At 42.5% G+C, this 16,056-nt stretch overlaps 1 protein-coding gene across 1 annotated transcript; it reads left to right on the top strand.

The window, feature by feature from the left end:
- The first annotated feature begins 6,049 nt into the window (after positions 1-6,049).
- On the top strand, positions 6,050-15,145 carry LOC139311760 (zinc finger protein 483-like). The gene is made up of 4 exons (XM_070936265.1): positions 6,050-6,365; positions 9,192-9,318; positions 10,302-10,493; positions 13,105-15,145. Exons 1-3 carry the CDS (start codon positions 6,090-6,092, stop codon positions 10,340-10,342), a joined length of 444 nt encoding a protein of 147 aa, XP_070792366.1. The 5' UTR covers positions 6,050-6,089; the 3' UTR covers positions 10,343-10,493; positions 13,105-15,145.
- The last annotated feature ends 911 nt before the right edge of the window (positions 15,146-16,056 follow it).

Here is a 16,056-nt window from a genome sequence, read left to right as displayed (position 1 = left end):
AATTTCCAAGGTTTTTCTTTCCCCCTTCTGAACCTTTATTTCTTTGAACAAGTTTAGAGTTACTAGGCTTTAAATATGTATATTTTTTCTTTCATTTTTCCCCGGATTTTACACCAAATGTCATAGCCATCAGTCTTCCATTATATCACATCATTGCTTACTCTCTAATAAAATGTAAGGTATAAGATGTGTTTTTTACTTCCAAATCCTGATAGTATTTAGCTGTTAGCTGTTGTGTTCTCTTTTTAGTGAAGGTAAAGGTTTCCCCTTTCCAGTTGTGTCAGACTCTAGAGGTTCATTTCCATTTGTTAGCCAAGGAAGCCAGCATTGTCGAAGACATTTCCATGGTCTTGTGGCCAGTGTATGCTATATGCTGAGATGCATGGAATGTTGTTACCTTTCCACCAAAGTGGCACCTACTGTATTTATCAACCTCCATTTCCCTGCTTTCAAACTGCTAGGTGGGCAGGAGCTGGGGCAAGTAACAGGAACTCACCCCATCACTAGCGCTGAGGTCTCAAACTCAAGCTTTTTATTAAATCCTTCTTTAGAGGAGCTACATAGATAGTCCTTGACTTACAACAACTGGGACCAGAATTTCTGTCACAGGTCATTACAGTTGTGAAAATATAGACTCTAAAGCACTTCCCAAGACTGTTGTTAACATTGAACCATCATTAAACAAATTGTCATAGGTCACATCTTTTCCAAAAGAGATTGGGAGTCCATATAGTTTCGTATTTTGTGTACTAGTCAGATCCTCACATTTTTCTTACAAAGGATCAACTGAAACTTCAGGGACATCAGTGCCTCCTGGACAACAGTGCTATTGTTGACCTTTTATAACTACTGCGATGGGCTTTTCATGGGATGGGTTTTGTAAAGTCACCTTTTGTACTCAGACAACACTAGAAAAAATGTGTGCAGCCCAAGGAAAGATTTGCCAATCTTCTTTTCTACAGATTTTTCAAAAAAAAAAAAAAAATGATGTTTGTATGATGTGGCCATTTTATTGGAGTAGAATCCTTGACTATTTCATTGAGCAGTTGAAGTTAGGTGTTGGTGGGTTGCAGTGTTTGATGACAAGCTAAAAGGTGATATATTTTGGAGATGCCATCATAATCATTAGCCACTCCTACAAGAATGGCACAAAAAGAATTGTAAGAGATGGCATTCTCACAGATTATCAGTGAGGGGAGAAGGCCTGGATGCTGGTTTTTCTGCTAGGCATATACATTCTCCATCCCACTGGAGTCTCTAAGGAGCAATGCTCCAATTGCTTTTGAAATTCATTATCTTTGCTGCGTGTGAACCTTTTTTCTAGGAAGTTATTTTGGGCTCTGCTGAGATGCAGGAAAAGAGCAAGAAATGGCAGGAAGCTCTCTAGTTGGGAGCTTTGAACAGCCGCCCCTGAGTATCCCAAGTCTGCATTTTCCCAGGCAATGCTTTCAAAGTATGCAAATCTGAGACTGGGTTCCAGCACCTCCATACATATAAAATAGAAATAATGTCTGGGCCTTCAAGTCACTCTTGACTGCCTAGATAAGCCTCTGCAGTTTTTGCCAGCATTTTCCAGGAATGGTTTGCCATGCCTTGAGAGAGAAGTTGGATAAAAGTCCCCTGATGGGTTCATGCCTAAGGCAGGATTAGACTTTATGGTCCCCTGGTTTCTAGCCTGGTGCCTTTAGTCACTACACTAGTTGCCTCCATAACAAGATGGGTAATTCTACTTTGCCCCTAAAAGGGGGCTTCCCTCCTATTTCCATCATCCATTCCAATTCCTACAAGAAAAGCCTCTCCCCTTTCTTTTGCAGGTCACTTGCATTGCACACAGAGTCCACCAGGGGGCTACCTCTATAAATCTGGAGCCTCTGAATAAAAGCAGTGAAATACGCATGCATCTGAGCATTCACCTCCTGGAAAGCATATGACACTCCCTTGACTTGTCCAGAGGATGCCCAGGAATGTGTGAAGTCACTGAGACTGTGTGCTCACTTGTGGTAACCTTTGTTATGTGAAGGCAGTGTAGTTGCAGGGAAAGTCTTGCAAGGATGGAGGTTTTGATGTGACTGTGTGGTTGCGAGAAGGAAAACGGGGTTTGGAAGAAAAATGGGAATGCAAAAGTTTCCATCAGGTTCTCTGAATTCTGAAAGTGGAAGAACCCAGATCCCTTGTTCCCTGCTGCCCCTTTGCATGCATGGTTCAGGCAAGGGGGAAAGCAGAGCTCCAACCTCCGGCACTGCCTCCAGGAAAAAGTCCGGAATCCCCAGGAAGCAGGATATGGGGGAACCCTTCATTCCCATTATCTGATTCAGCTGCGGTTTTTTTTTTTTTTATTGAAAAGTTTTACAAAAAGTTTACATATCTCCCCCCCTTCCCTACCTCAACCTCCCCCCTCCCCCCCTCCTCTTCCCAGAACAAATTACAGGGTATAAACTTCAACAATCATAATCAATCCTAGTCTAAACAATTATGACATTCCACATCTCTTGTTCCTTCAATTCCCTAATTACCCACCTAGCTTTATTACTTAAAGACACACCAAATATCTATATAATCATTCATAACCTATCTGCAATTTCTTATTCCGGTATTTATTTTGAATATAATCTGTCCATCTTCTCCAGTCTCTTAAATATCTTTCATTTGAATGATCCTTCAAGTATGCCGAGATTTTTGCCATTTCCGCTAGGTTTGTAACTTTCATTGTCCACTCTTGGATTGTAGGTAAATCTTGCTTCTTCCAATATTGTGCCACCAACAATCTTGCTGCAGTTATTAAATTCAAAATCAATTTAGTCTCTATGACTGTACAATCCGTAACTATACCCAGCAGAAACAGCTGTGGTGTAAATTTCAACCTCTTTAAAAATATTTTGTAAAATCCACCAAATTTTTATCCAAAACGCTTTAACCTTTTTACATGTCCACCAAATATGAAAGTAAGTGGCATCCTCACAATCACATCTCCAACATTTTGGTTGTACATTCGGATACATACGAGATAGCTTTTTTGCGTCTAGATGCCATCTATAAAACATTTTATAAAAATTCTCCCTTAAATTTTGCGCTTTGGTAAATTTTACATTTGTCACCCATATTTTCTCCCACGTTTCCATCATTATTGGCTGTTCAAAGTTCTGTGCCCATTTTATCATATAGTCCTTAACTAACTCTGTTTCCGAGTCCATCTCTATCTCTGCGGTTTTGTCGGGTGGGGTTGAAAGGAAAGTCCAATGCTATAAAGAACAATATTGCATAGGAACCTAGAATGTAATCTATGAATCAAGGAAAACGGGATGTGATCAAACATGAGATGGCAAAATTGAACATTGATTATCTTGGGAATCAGTAAACTAAAATGGATGCGAATTAGAAAATTTAATTCAGATGACCATTATATCGATTACTATGTGAAAAAAAAGTACACCTTAAACTTAGTAAGAGGGGACAAGGATAAAACAGTATCAGAATATGTAGGAATGACTCACTGAAGATGGAAAAATGGATGAAGAAATTAACATTCAAAGAAGATCTCATACCAAGCATATTCATGCCCACTTTATGTTACCAGTGCCAAACATGGACACTTGAAATAAAACATCAGTGAAAGTTAGTCACCATGGAAATGAAATGTTTGAGGAAAGCTGCCAGAGTGACCAGAAGGGATAAAATAAAAAATGAGATTATAAGAGAAAGACTTGGAATAGAACCAATCTTAAACTATATATAAAAACAGCAAGTTAAGTGGTTTGCTCACCCGGAGAGAAAGTCTTGGGATTCTATACCATACAAGGCATATACAAAAAGAGAAGGCCAAAGAACACGAGGTGGACGCAGAAGATGGAGAGACAGTATCAAAAACATGCTAAAACAGCATCAGATAACAATGGTTGAGGCCACCAGAAGTGCAAGAAGCAGAACTTTGTATCTCAGTAGATTTGAGGGGAGTTTTTCATTTGCTTAGAAATGTATAAGTAACCAAATGCAGATCTGCAATACCATGTCTAAAACGGAGGAGAGGTATGTTTGCAACATAAAAAACATCGGTGGAGTTTCCGTCACAGGATCATGGTCGTCCTCTTGATTTTGCAGCTGAGTAACACTCCCCCCCCCCACAAATCTTTATATTTTTTCACCTCAGGTCCTTTTATTCCTTTGAGATATTTTTTCATATTTAGGCTGTTTCAAATATTCAGTTCTGGGGTCTCTTGAGCAATGCATATCTCTTGAGGAGCATTTCAGTTCTTTCTTCTTCAAAAAATATGATGAATGCTTCTCCTTGATGTATTAGATTAAAATGTTAGGTTGATGCAAGCTGCCATCTTTCTTCCGATTGTCTCCTTTTCAAATAATTCCTCTTTTACACTCAGTAAACATAGGCCTTTCCAAATTTAATTTGGTGCAATTTGTGAGGTAAAATTTTGAGATGGGCATTTCTTTGTATATACATACACACACACACCCCTTAAGAGTATATACGTATACATTACATACACACACACACACACTCATATAAAGTGCACATATATACCTCACCTGGTCCACCCCAAATGTGGGAGGGGGCATTCTGCTCCCTTTTGCTTTTCAGCTCCAATCCAGGAGCCCTCAAGCAATCGCATTCACAACAAACCATTTTATACCAAATTTATATTTTTCTGATAAATATTTATCAGAAAAATATAAATTATATATATATATATATTCAAATATATACACTCATCTCAAACTTTTACCTCAAAATTGCCTACATACATACATATACATATGCATATGTGTGCGTATATATATATATATATATATATATATATATATATATTTAGATATAGATAGATAGATATATTCTCTTCTTAAGATCTCTTCTTTAAATATTTCTCTTCAGGGTTTTAATCTTCAGAGCTCCATCCCTTGACCCCCACACTCAAAGACCACCATCTCTCCACCCCACAAATCTGTGGTGCTTTTTGAATACAATGGCTTCTTATTCTTCAAAATAACCGCTGAGGGAAATTTTCCAGAAGACTCCGTTCATGAAGAAGCGCTCTTATTTCACAGAAGGAAAAGCCTCTTTTTTTAGGTCGCACTTCTGCCTCACGTTTCTCCGCTTTCTCAAGTCTAGAGAACTTTCCCTCCAATTTAAATGTCCGGCACCCTTCGGGCCCCTTTTAACCGTCGCTTCTTCTAACGGTCTCTTCAAAAGGGGGGCGGGCTTCCCAGCCCCGCCCCTCGGGGAGGAGCGTCCAGCAGGGGCGGGGCCATTAGCTGCTACTAGGCAGTGGGGAGCCCCAATTGGGGAGGCGCTGCTGGGCCGGAACGCGACGCTGTCAGAGGCCGAGCAGGAGCGGCTGCGGGGGTTGCTGAGGCTGGACATGGCTCTCTTGCGCGGCATCCAAGCGCTGGCCGAGGACCCGGGCCCGGCTACGATGGGACTGAGGCGCGGGGGGAAACCCGGCGTGGCAGCGCTGCGGGCGGCGCTGCTGGGATTGACAGCGGAGCTGGAGGCAGAGGAGGGACCGGGCCTGCCCGGGGATGCCGCACTCTCTCTGCGGCTCGCCCTGGAGGCGCTGCTGGAGAAGCGGCCGCGGGAGGCTGTTCGAGCGCTGCTGCGGGTGGAAGGGCGCGCCCAACCGAAGAGACTGCTGGCTCTGATCCAGGCCCTGCAGGAGGAAGGTTGGGCCGAGCGAGGGGACGAGCTGCCTCTGCAGGAGCTGTGCCCACTGCTGAAGAAGGCGCTGCATCTGGTGTTCAAGGAGTGGAGCTGGCTGGCTGCAGATCTGGAGAGGGCTGTGTGGGCAGGGCCTCTGGAGGAGGAGGAGGAGAACACTCCGAATGGGACCTTGCCAAAAGTCTCCTTGGCGGGGTCAGGATTGGGGCACAGGTCCTCCCAAGAGCTCCCCGCACAGAGCTCCCCAAAACACCCCTATCAGAATCATCTTGCGCCAGGAAAGATTGTGCCCACTGACTTGTCTTGTGTCCCAAAGAGGGCGTGTGGGATCCAGTCAGAACTGCATGTCCCCTCTTTGAAAGGGACCCGATGGAGGACGGTGGAGGACCTTCAGGATGCCTTGCAGGAAGCCACCGGGAGAAAGATGGGTGCTCTGTCCTGTTCCTTGTGGGACCAGGGCCCCCGGAAGATGTGTAGCCGTCTCTACCAACTTTGTCACCAGTGGCTTCAGCCAGAAAGGAAGACCAAAGGGCAGATGCTGGACCTCTTGATCCTGGAGGATTTGGTGGCTCTTCTGCCCCCAGAGATGGAGAACTGGGTCCGGGAATGTGGAGCAGAGACCAGCGCCCAGGCAGTGGCCCTGGCTGAAGGTTTTCTCCTAAGCCAGGTAGAGGAGCAGAAGAAGCAGAGGGAGATGCAGGTGAGAAATCTTCACTTGGCAAAAATCAAGATGGAAACTCAAAGAATGACTATATGTTGAGATACTTACATGTTGTGAATCTACAAGTAGATGTATATTTTATTTTATTTTATTTTTTAAGCAAATTTATATGGACCCCCACTCGCTCACAGTGACTGGGCAGCTCACAGAAATAAAACTGCAAATACAAAAACAAGTAAACCCCACATATAGAGCCTTGGTAGCACAGTGGTCTAAAGCACCCTGTTATTAACACAGCTTCCTGCAATTACTGCAGGTTCGAATCTTACCAGGCTCAAGGTTGACTCAGCCTTCCATCCTTTCTAAGGTAGGTTAAATGAGGACCCAGTTTGTGGGGGCAATAAGCTGACTTTGTATGAATATACAAAAGGATGAAGGCTATTGCTTAACGCATTGTAAGCCGCCCTGAGTCTCCGGAGAAGGGCGGCATATAAATCAAATTAAAATATATATATATATATCCCTGGCAACAACAATCATACCAACCTTTCTGTATCACCCTGGAGTCCTTAGGCCCCACTGACCTTAAGAGATGACACCCATAACATAGCCTGTTTTTTGACTCTGGTGGGTTGAATAGATGTAATTAGTAAAAAACCTGGCACCAGCCCATGAAGGGCTTTTACGGTGACAAGCAGTACCTTGAATTGGACCTGGAACCAAATTGGCAACGGATGCAACTCCTTCAAGAGAGATAACATATGCGCAGCTCTAAACTTGCACAAAACCATGGGGGCTGCTGCATTTTGGACCAAATTGAAGCCTCTGGATAGAGTACTTTTCAAGGGCAGCCCATGTAGAATGAATTGCAGTAGTCAAGAGGTTGCTAGAGAATGGGTGATTGTGAGCAGGGCTTGTTGGTCCAGGAAAAGGCATTACTGATAATAACCAACAGTTCACAAAGGCTCTCCAGATCATGACTCATGACTGCTACCTGCTCTTGGAGCAGGAGTTGCAAACTCAGAAGAACCCCCAGATTATGTACTAGATCCATCTGGGGCACTGCAATCCCACCAAGCCAAAGATGGCAATTCTCTATGGACCAAAGAATCCCAAATCCAGAGTCATTCAGGCTTACCAAGGTTCAGTTTTAGCCCATTGCTATCCAGCCCTTAACAGCCGCTTAACAATTTAAAGCCTAAGACAAATTATTCCATTGAGTAGACAGTGAGAATCTGCTTCTTTTTTTGTAAATTCTTCTATTTGCTGTTCCTCCAGGTCCACCAAGTTCAGAGGCCCAACCTGAACTCGGTCTCTGAAAATCCCAAGGAAACTAGGGATCTGCCAGATCCTTTCCAGGAGCTGCTCTTTAGAGGGATCTTCCATGAAGATCAAAGGCAGAACACCTCCGGTAAGAGAAGTTTCCTCAGAATGAAAGCACTTTTTTCTCATTCTTAGGGCCCTCTTTTGCATGATTCTTATTCATATCTTAGTAATTATGTCTCTAAACATTGCATTTCTGTTATTTTTTATCTCACAGGGAAGGAAAAGTTGGCATTCATAAGTGGTTCTTCTTTTTCTGGTGGAGTTGAAAGACCAGCTGAACTTCTGACTCAGGTAGGAGTGAAATGTTTGGAAGAATAGAGAGATGGAGATCTCTTGTTATGGGCTCTACATGTGATGCTGCTGATTCTGAGCAACATGGAATTAGGATTCAGCTTGCTAGTCAGCAATGCTTACTCTCAACACTGTTGTAGGCCTGACAAGAAGCCAAAATTGGTTTGAATGTCATCTGAATGTTGATAGAACCTCACAAATCAAATCCATTTGATGAGCTCTTGCCACACTTTTGTAACATTGTTGGGAGGGAGGCAGGATTGATCCCCAAGGAGACCTTGCAATGTATCAGCTAAAATGTTAAAGAAGATCCCACCAGTACGTCCTCCTGCAGTTGACAGATAGGATGAGAACCAGTGAGAGGCTACCTGTGAATTGATCCAGAAAAATATTTTGTGTGTATTCACAGAAGGGCCCTGGCAGTCCTGCGTACTCAGTACATTTGATACACTAGCCATTTCCAACCAAGTACAATAAAACCAATACAATAAATAAATAAACATAAATAAATAAAATAAATAAAAATAAAGTACAATAAAACCAGGGATGCGGTGGTTCAGTGGCTAAGACACTGAGCTTGTCGATCGAAAGTTTAGTAGTTCAGTGGTTCGAATCCCTAGTACTGCGTAACAGGATGAGCTCCCGTTACTTGTCCCAGCTTCTGCCAACCTAGCAGTTTGAAAGCATGTAAAAAATGCAAGTAGAAAAATAGGGACCACTTTTGGTGGAAAGGTAACAGCGTTCCGTGCGCCTTTGGCGTTGAGTCATGCTGGCTACATGACCACAGAGACGTCTTTGGACAGCACTGGCTCTTCGGCTTTGAAACGGAGATGAGCACTGCCCCCTAGAGTCGGGAACAACTAGCACAGGGGTGGGCAATTGTGGCTCTTTTACAATCTCAGGAATTCTGGGAGTTGAAGTCCATAGGTTGTAAAAGAGCCACAATTGCCCACCCCTGAACTAGCACATATGTGTGAGGGAAACCTTTACCTTTACAATAAAACCAACAGAATTAAAATAGAATACAATACAGAATAACAAGCGAATAGTGTATAATTCTAATCTGATAGGGCCTCCGACTGTCCTAATTCAAGTTTTGGAAAAACAGATTTTCTGGAATGTCAGCAGGGTGGGAGACATTAACCCCAGATAAGGTGCCCCTGTAACCCACTGCAAATCTCTGCTTTGGGGGTTCTTGAAAGAAAACAAAAGAATTTCCAAATAAAAATTCTCTGCTTCTTTTTGTAGGTTCTTGCATTGTTTGAGGAAGTGGCTGTGTATTTTTCCAAGGAGGAATGGTCCCAATTAGATCCTGATCAAAAAGCCCTACACAGAGAAGTGATGCTAGAAAACTCCAGAAATGTGGCCTTTTTAGGTAAGGCTTTGTCATTAGATGCCTAGAAGAAATACTTTATGGTCAGATAGATCCAGTTTTCTTTTTAAAAAATCTCCAAACAACCTCTCCAGGCTAGGGAAAGGAGGGGTTCTATCATCTTATTGATGAGAGATTGAATTAAATGGTGTTACAGGTAGTCCTCAATTTATGACCAGTTGCTTAATGCCTATTTGAAGTAATAACAGTGCCCCCGAAACAGATTTCTGACCGTGCCCTGAAAATATCAGCCCCAGAGACCTTCAAGATTCAGCCACTTTGGAAGCGGTGACTATTTGGGGCCCTCACAAAGTGTCTGGGGTCATGTGATTGCCCTTTGGTACCCCAGAAGCCACCCGTCCTTAGGATTTTCTATTTTGAGGCTCAGTTCAGTGGTGGGTTTCTCCCAGTTCAGACCAGTTCTATAGAACCGGTAGTAAAACCGGGGGGGGGGGGCTCCACCCGCTGACCCAGACGTCATCAAAAGCGATTTGCGTATGCGCAGAAGAACGCATGTGGGTGTGAGCAGACCACACACACGCGCACGATGCGAACCGATAGTAAAGGTAAGTAGAACCCACCCCTGGCCCAGCTGATTGCACAACAGCCAGGGACTGCTCAGCATGTCTATGGTTTTTTTCTCCCCATTGATGTGAATACGTGATATCCAGGGACTTTGCAGTCGCCATGTCTTTTCTTGCCAAGGTCACATGAGGGATCGACATCCAAGAGCGGTGCACCTTCCCCCCCCCCCCCATTGTTGTTGTGTGCAGAAGCAGCGGAGCAAAGTGTTACAAGAAAGGTAAGTACTTTTTCCATATTGATGTATGCTTGGCTTTAACTTTCCCCCCAGTTTTTGTACAGATTTCTACGGCAGCATGCATGTCGCATCTTCTTCCTGTCTAATTTTCAATTATATTTAATAACACTATGCTGGTTTACCGTTTTAAATTTTTTTTCACATTCCAATATTTTCTTTCCTTTAGAAGCAGAGAGCAGCCGGGTTAACTACGTACTTCTGTATTAGTTATTGTTAAAGCTGGCACCCGCCAGGGCATAGAAAAACTCTTACTGGTGGAAGATAGGAAGATGGGGAGAGACCTGGCCCACAAAATCTCCAAGAGCCAGACACGATTGAACAGTCTATATCATCATCATCACCGTATTATTGATGTATGGTAAGCATTTTGTCTACTATGGTGTGTTAATCTTTGTTGTTTCTTGTTGATCTAGGACAGAGTTCCCTAACCTTTCTGGGTTGCAGCCGGGGGGTTTTTGTGGGAGGGGCAAGTGCATGTGCACGCGTGCTCGCAACATTCGTGGCAACACTCGTGCGAGGGGGGCTGCAAGCACCCACGATGACTCTAACGTGAGTGGGGCTGCGAGCGTCTGCGACATGAGCATGAGTGCTTTGTAGGCTGGGTGCGCCTACAGAGGTGCACACACTGGCCCATGTGGCCCAGTGGCAATTAGCCCATGGCCCGGTAGTGGCCCATGGCCCACAGGTTGGGGATCCTTGATCTAGGATGTTTCTTTTATTTATTTATTTTTACTGTACTGCATTTGTTCTAAAGTGTTTTTAAAATTTCTTTTACAATAGTTTGGAAATGATGTAGTAAATGAAAAATAATGTTTGGAGTTGTCAACACTTCCCATCTGCTTTCTCAGGGTTTTCCAACAGCAACAGAGAACCAAATACTGTCTCTCCTCCCTGCCCCCCAAAATACAGTAGCCCTACATTAGATCTGCTGTTGTTGGAAAACACAGAGAAAACAGGTGAGAATGTATTGAAAACTCTCACCACTTTTCCTCTTTTACAGTATTTTTATTTTCTTTATATTTTAAAGAGAGGTCAAAATATTGTGGAATAAAAGAAATTATGTTTATTTAATGCACAATGTGTCTTACTGTACACACATTGCAAATGTGGCAATGTCGGTAGAGATTCTCAGTCATCCAGGTCATGGTTTATTTATTTCTTTATTTCTTTATTAAATTTATATCCCGCTCTTCTCCCCAAAGGGACTCAGGGTGGTGAACAGCCGAGAATTAAAATAACATACAATATAAAAGATAATTAAAAATAAATTAAATTAAACGGCCTCCCAATTTAAAACCCCTAGCTATACAATTAAAAAACTAACCCATAAAACCTATTCAGGCCAGGCCGGCTTGCTGAAATAAAAACGTCTTCAGGGCCTTACGGAAAGTGCGTAAGGATGGTTGTCCCAAAGGTGATTTTTCAGGAGGCAACTGGACTTTCTTGTTTTTTCTTTGAAGACATTTCGCTTCTCATTCAAGAAGCTTCTTCACCTCTGACAGGATAGTGGGGGATGGAAGGATTTATATTCCTTGCAGACAGCTGGTCATTTGCATCCTTTTAGAAGGTCCTTGAAACATGTGGAGGTTTATCTGTGTCCTCAGGGTCACCTGAGTAGTGCTCCTGGGTCCTGTAGTCTGCAATTTTTCCTCTGGAAATCCATTCTTACTCCCGCACCATTCAAAGGGTGTTCATCCCAAATGGTATAGCTAAAAGTCTGTAGAGATTCTCAACTCATCCAGATCAATTTCCAGAGGAAAAATTGATAAACAGATAAACCTCCAAGTGCTTCAGTGACCCTCTAAAAGAAAGCAGATGACCAGCTCTGTGCAAGGAATATGAATCCTTCCATTCCCCACTATCCTGTCAGAGCAGAAGAAGCTTCTTGGGAAAAAAAAAGAAAGTCCAGTTGCCTCCTGAAAAAGCACCTTTGGAACAAATGTGGCAATGATTTCTCTGTGAGAGAGTCATGCAGATGGCAGGGACCCAACCATAGAATAAAATGCTAGTGAAACAATACCATATGTATTGTCTACCTTGTTTCTAAACTCCTGATTTTTAACTTCGCAAATTATTTTTATGAGGTTCTTATCCCTTTCTACGAACCCTGGCTTTTCCTCACAAATGCATTGTATGTAGAGCAGGAGTCCGCAACCCCTGATCTGTGAACCGGTCCCAGTCCACGGCGTGCCAAAAACTGGGCTATGCGAATGAGCGAAGCCCCATACACAGGATACAGGCAGCACACAAAACCACACCCTCTCTGGTCTGTGGAAAAACCTCTCTCCACAGAACCAGTCCCTGGTGCCCCAAAGGTTGGGGGCCACTCCCTTCAATTGTCAAAAATCAGATTCAGTCTTGCACATGCTGTACACCAGGGGTGAAATGCTACCGGTTCACACCGGTTCAGGCAAACCAGTAGTGATTAAAGCTACCGGTTCGGATGAACCGGTATTTCCGACGATCAACTGTGCCGCGCGATTTATATTCGCTAGAAAGCAGGAAATCCTGCTTTCTAGCGAATATAAATCGCGCGGCACAGCTGTCCCGCCCCCTCTTTTGCATGCTTTTGGCATGCACTGTGCATGCGTACACATGCAGCATGCTTTTAGCATGCATAGCACGTGTTTGGCACGCATTGCACATGTGCAGGCAGTGAACCGGTGGCAATCTGCGGAGGATTTCACCACTGCTGTACATTATAAGGAAAAAAAAAAGATCAAGAGCAGGATGGGGAACCAGTTAAGAAAAAGGATGGTGTGTGTAAACAAATATTTAGTGCAATGAAAAAATGAATTTAAAATATGTTGATGGAAGCAGTAATCATTCATGTCCTGTTGTACAGAGAAATTTTTTTTTGCCAGATAAGAAAAACACATTCTTGTACTACAATACTGCCTTCCCCCACCCTAACACTGAAGATAAATTATTCTGAACCAATCTCTCTTTCTCTTTCTTTCTCTTCATAGGTCAATACTTTGCAATTATCTCTTGGTTTGGTTGGTAGTGTCTTCAAATCAAAAGAAACTGAGTTCCTCTTCAGTGAAGCAGGGAGGCGAGAAGCAAAGGAAAAGCATCAATCTGGATTTGAAGAGGAAGATCATCAAAGCACATGATGAAGGAAAGGAAGTGAACATTATAGCGCAAGAAGAAGGGCTGGCCCATTCCATTGTCTTTGCTACCATCTTCCCCTATCCTGAAGGCTAAAGAAAAGATCAGAGAGGTGATTAAAGGAGCACCGGAATGGATGCCATTATCGCAAAAAACCAAACAGTGGCTCATTCGCGAAATAGAAAACTGTTTTTGTTGTGGATTGAGGATCAAATCTAAAAGAGGATTCTGATTGGTCTTCTTCTCATTCAGGCTAAGGCGCACAGCAGTTTCACAGCGCTGAAGGAAAGACTGGAAAGGAGTACACCACGATATTCACTGCCAGCCGTAGATGATTTACGTGGTTTCAGTGAAGATTCAATTACCACAATATACACTCAGCAAGCGAAGTCACAAGCACCAACGAAGAACGCTTTCCAACGCTTTCCAGATGAACTTGATGACATCATAGCAAAAGGCAACTCTTTTGCCTGAACAGAAATTCAACATGGATGAAACTGAGGTGTTTCGGAAGAAAATGCCGGAGTGGATCTGTATACACAAAGGAGGGAGGCCAAAGAGACACCTGGATATAAAATGTTCTGCGACAGAATAGCACTTCGCATTAGCACTTAGACTTATATAGCACTATAACAATAGCACTTAGACTTACGCTGAATTTATATTTAACCAACAAAGAAATAAATGTAGACTAGTATAGATCTATTTCAAGCTATTTAGCTCTCATCAGCTAGCCATAAATAGCTTGAAATAGATCTATACTAGTCTCTCTATATTTCTTTTTTGGTAAAATATAAATTCAACCCAAAAATAGTTTTGTCGCAAAAGCGACTGCCTGTGAAGGCTCCTGGATCGGGGGTTGAAAGGCAAAAGCGAAAGCAGTATGCATCCGTCCCATATTTGGGTAGACCAGGTTGCCCTGATAGACCGATCTCACTGGAAAAACACTTTTTCACTTAGATTTATATACCGCTTCACAGTGCTTTACAGCGCTCTCTGAGCGGTTTACAGAGTCAGCCTATTGCTCCCCAACAATTTGGGTCCTCATTTTACCAACCTTGAAAGGATGGAAAGTTGAGTCAACCTTGAGCCGGTGAGAATCGAATTGCTGGTGGTCGGCAGAATTAGCCTGCAGTACTGCATTCTAACCATTACGCCACCACATCTCTTAATAACCTCATTGTTGGGCAGAAATGTCTGAATTTAAGCGAAGCCATTTCTGATCCATAAAACAGTATGTTTAAAAATCAGCAAGCACACATTCCCATTTATTACAGAGCCAGTTAAAAAGTTTGGCTGACTCCAGTCCTCTTTGAGGATTGATTTATGAGCTGTTTTGTACTTCTAAGTAAAGACATACTGCTTGGAAAAACTGAATTCGTTTCAAAACTTTCCTGCTTCTGGACAACATCCCTGGACATCCCCTGTCTCTTGGCAATCTCCACCCAGATATATAGGTAGTTTATTTCTCCCCCCAAAACTCCACATGTCTCCTTCAGCCTACAGACCACTGCAACATTCAAGATTTATTATTTGAGTGCAAGTGGAAAATGAAGGCGTAGCATTATGTGACTTTTGGGAAGCCTACAATCACTTCCATTGCATTATAAATGTTGTAGCAGCTTGGCAGGATATCATTGCAAAATGTACACAAGGCATTTGGAAAACCCGTATAAAAAGTTTTGCTTGCACTTACAATTGGGAAAATTTTGATGAAAATTTGCAAGACGTCCATCAGGTATTTTGTCGCTCACAAAATCCCACGATTTAGAGCCTTATGCTGAAACATTTGATAGCCCAGACAGAGAGAGCTTTCAAATGAAGATTCAATAGAACTGCAAGACGAATAGGAAGGATGACAGACCGAGAGGGTGGGGGGGTGGGAGAGGAAGAAGATTTTGAAGGGGAAGGAGAAAATGTAGCAATTCAGCCCAAAAACTTACCTCTGAAAGCATTGACTGGTTTTTTTTTTCTCTCTCGCATGAACCAAGCTTTATAATTTTGGGAAAGCAGAGATCCAAATTTACAATGGGTTGAAAAGATGCCTAGGGGAATTGACGAGATCATGTGCTGTAGGGTTAAAAGCAGAAAAATTTATAAATCACGCTTGCTGGATTCTTTAGGAAAGTTATTCCTTTTTCAAATGTACCACCTTCCCCATGTACAGGAACAGAAGACTATCAGCCGTCAATCAGCTATGCCAACCTATCTATCGTCACCGGCACTCAAGACACAGGAAAAGATTACTGTATGTTTATACAGAAGGCAGTCGTAAAATCTGATTTTGCCCTTTATTTTTGCCCAGTAATGCAATATTATGTCTATAATAATACTTGTATTTTCTTTTGTTACATACAAGTTGTTATTAAAATGTTTTTACTGTAAAGTTTTAAATGTTTTGCTTAGCACATTGTAAGCCGCCCTGAGTCTCCGGAGAAGGGCGGCATATAAATCAAAATTAAAAAAAAAATGTTCAGTTCTTTGAAGGATAACAGAAATAGATTACTGAATTAAAGATGGTTGAAGGGGGAAAGGTTTTCTGAATTGCTCTGTTCTGTTCTGAAGCTTGTATTGTTAGGGCCAATTCTTGGGTTTGGGAGAATTAAATACTGTAATAGCCCACTTAAGATAGCCCGATAGTAGCAATTCTGATCTAAAGGTGGCTTACAGCCTCTGTTTTAAACTCTCACCTTACATACAGTTCAGTAGTATTGTATTTATTCTTAGATCCTGTAAAGTTTTTAAGACAGTCTTTTGCTGATGAAATATACTTTCCTTGATCCCATTGTGAAGAAGAATGGCACCTCTAT

Source organism: Pituophis catenifer, unplaced genomic scaffold (genome assembly GCF_029215685.1).
Source record: "Pituophis catenifer annectens isolate HBS135680 unplaced genomic scaffold, rPitCat1.0.hap2 SCAF_2, whole genome shotgun sequence".
NCBI classification, from domain to species: domain Eukaryota; kingdom Metazoa; phylum Chordata; class Lepidosauria; order Squamata; family Colubridae; genus Pituophis; species Pituophis catenifer.
The sequence above is the reverse complement of the archived record's forward strand: the minus strand, read 5'-3'. Positions and strand labels throughout refer to the sequence as shown.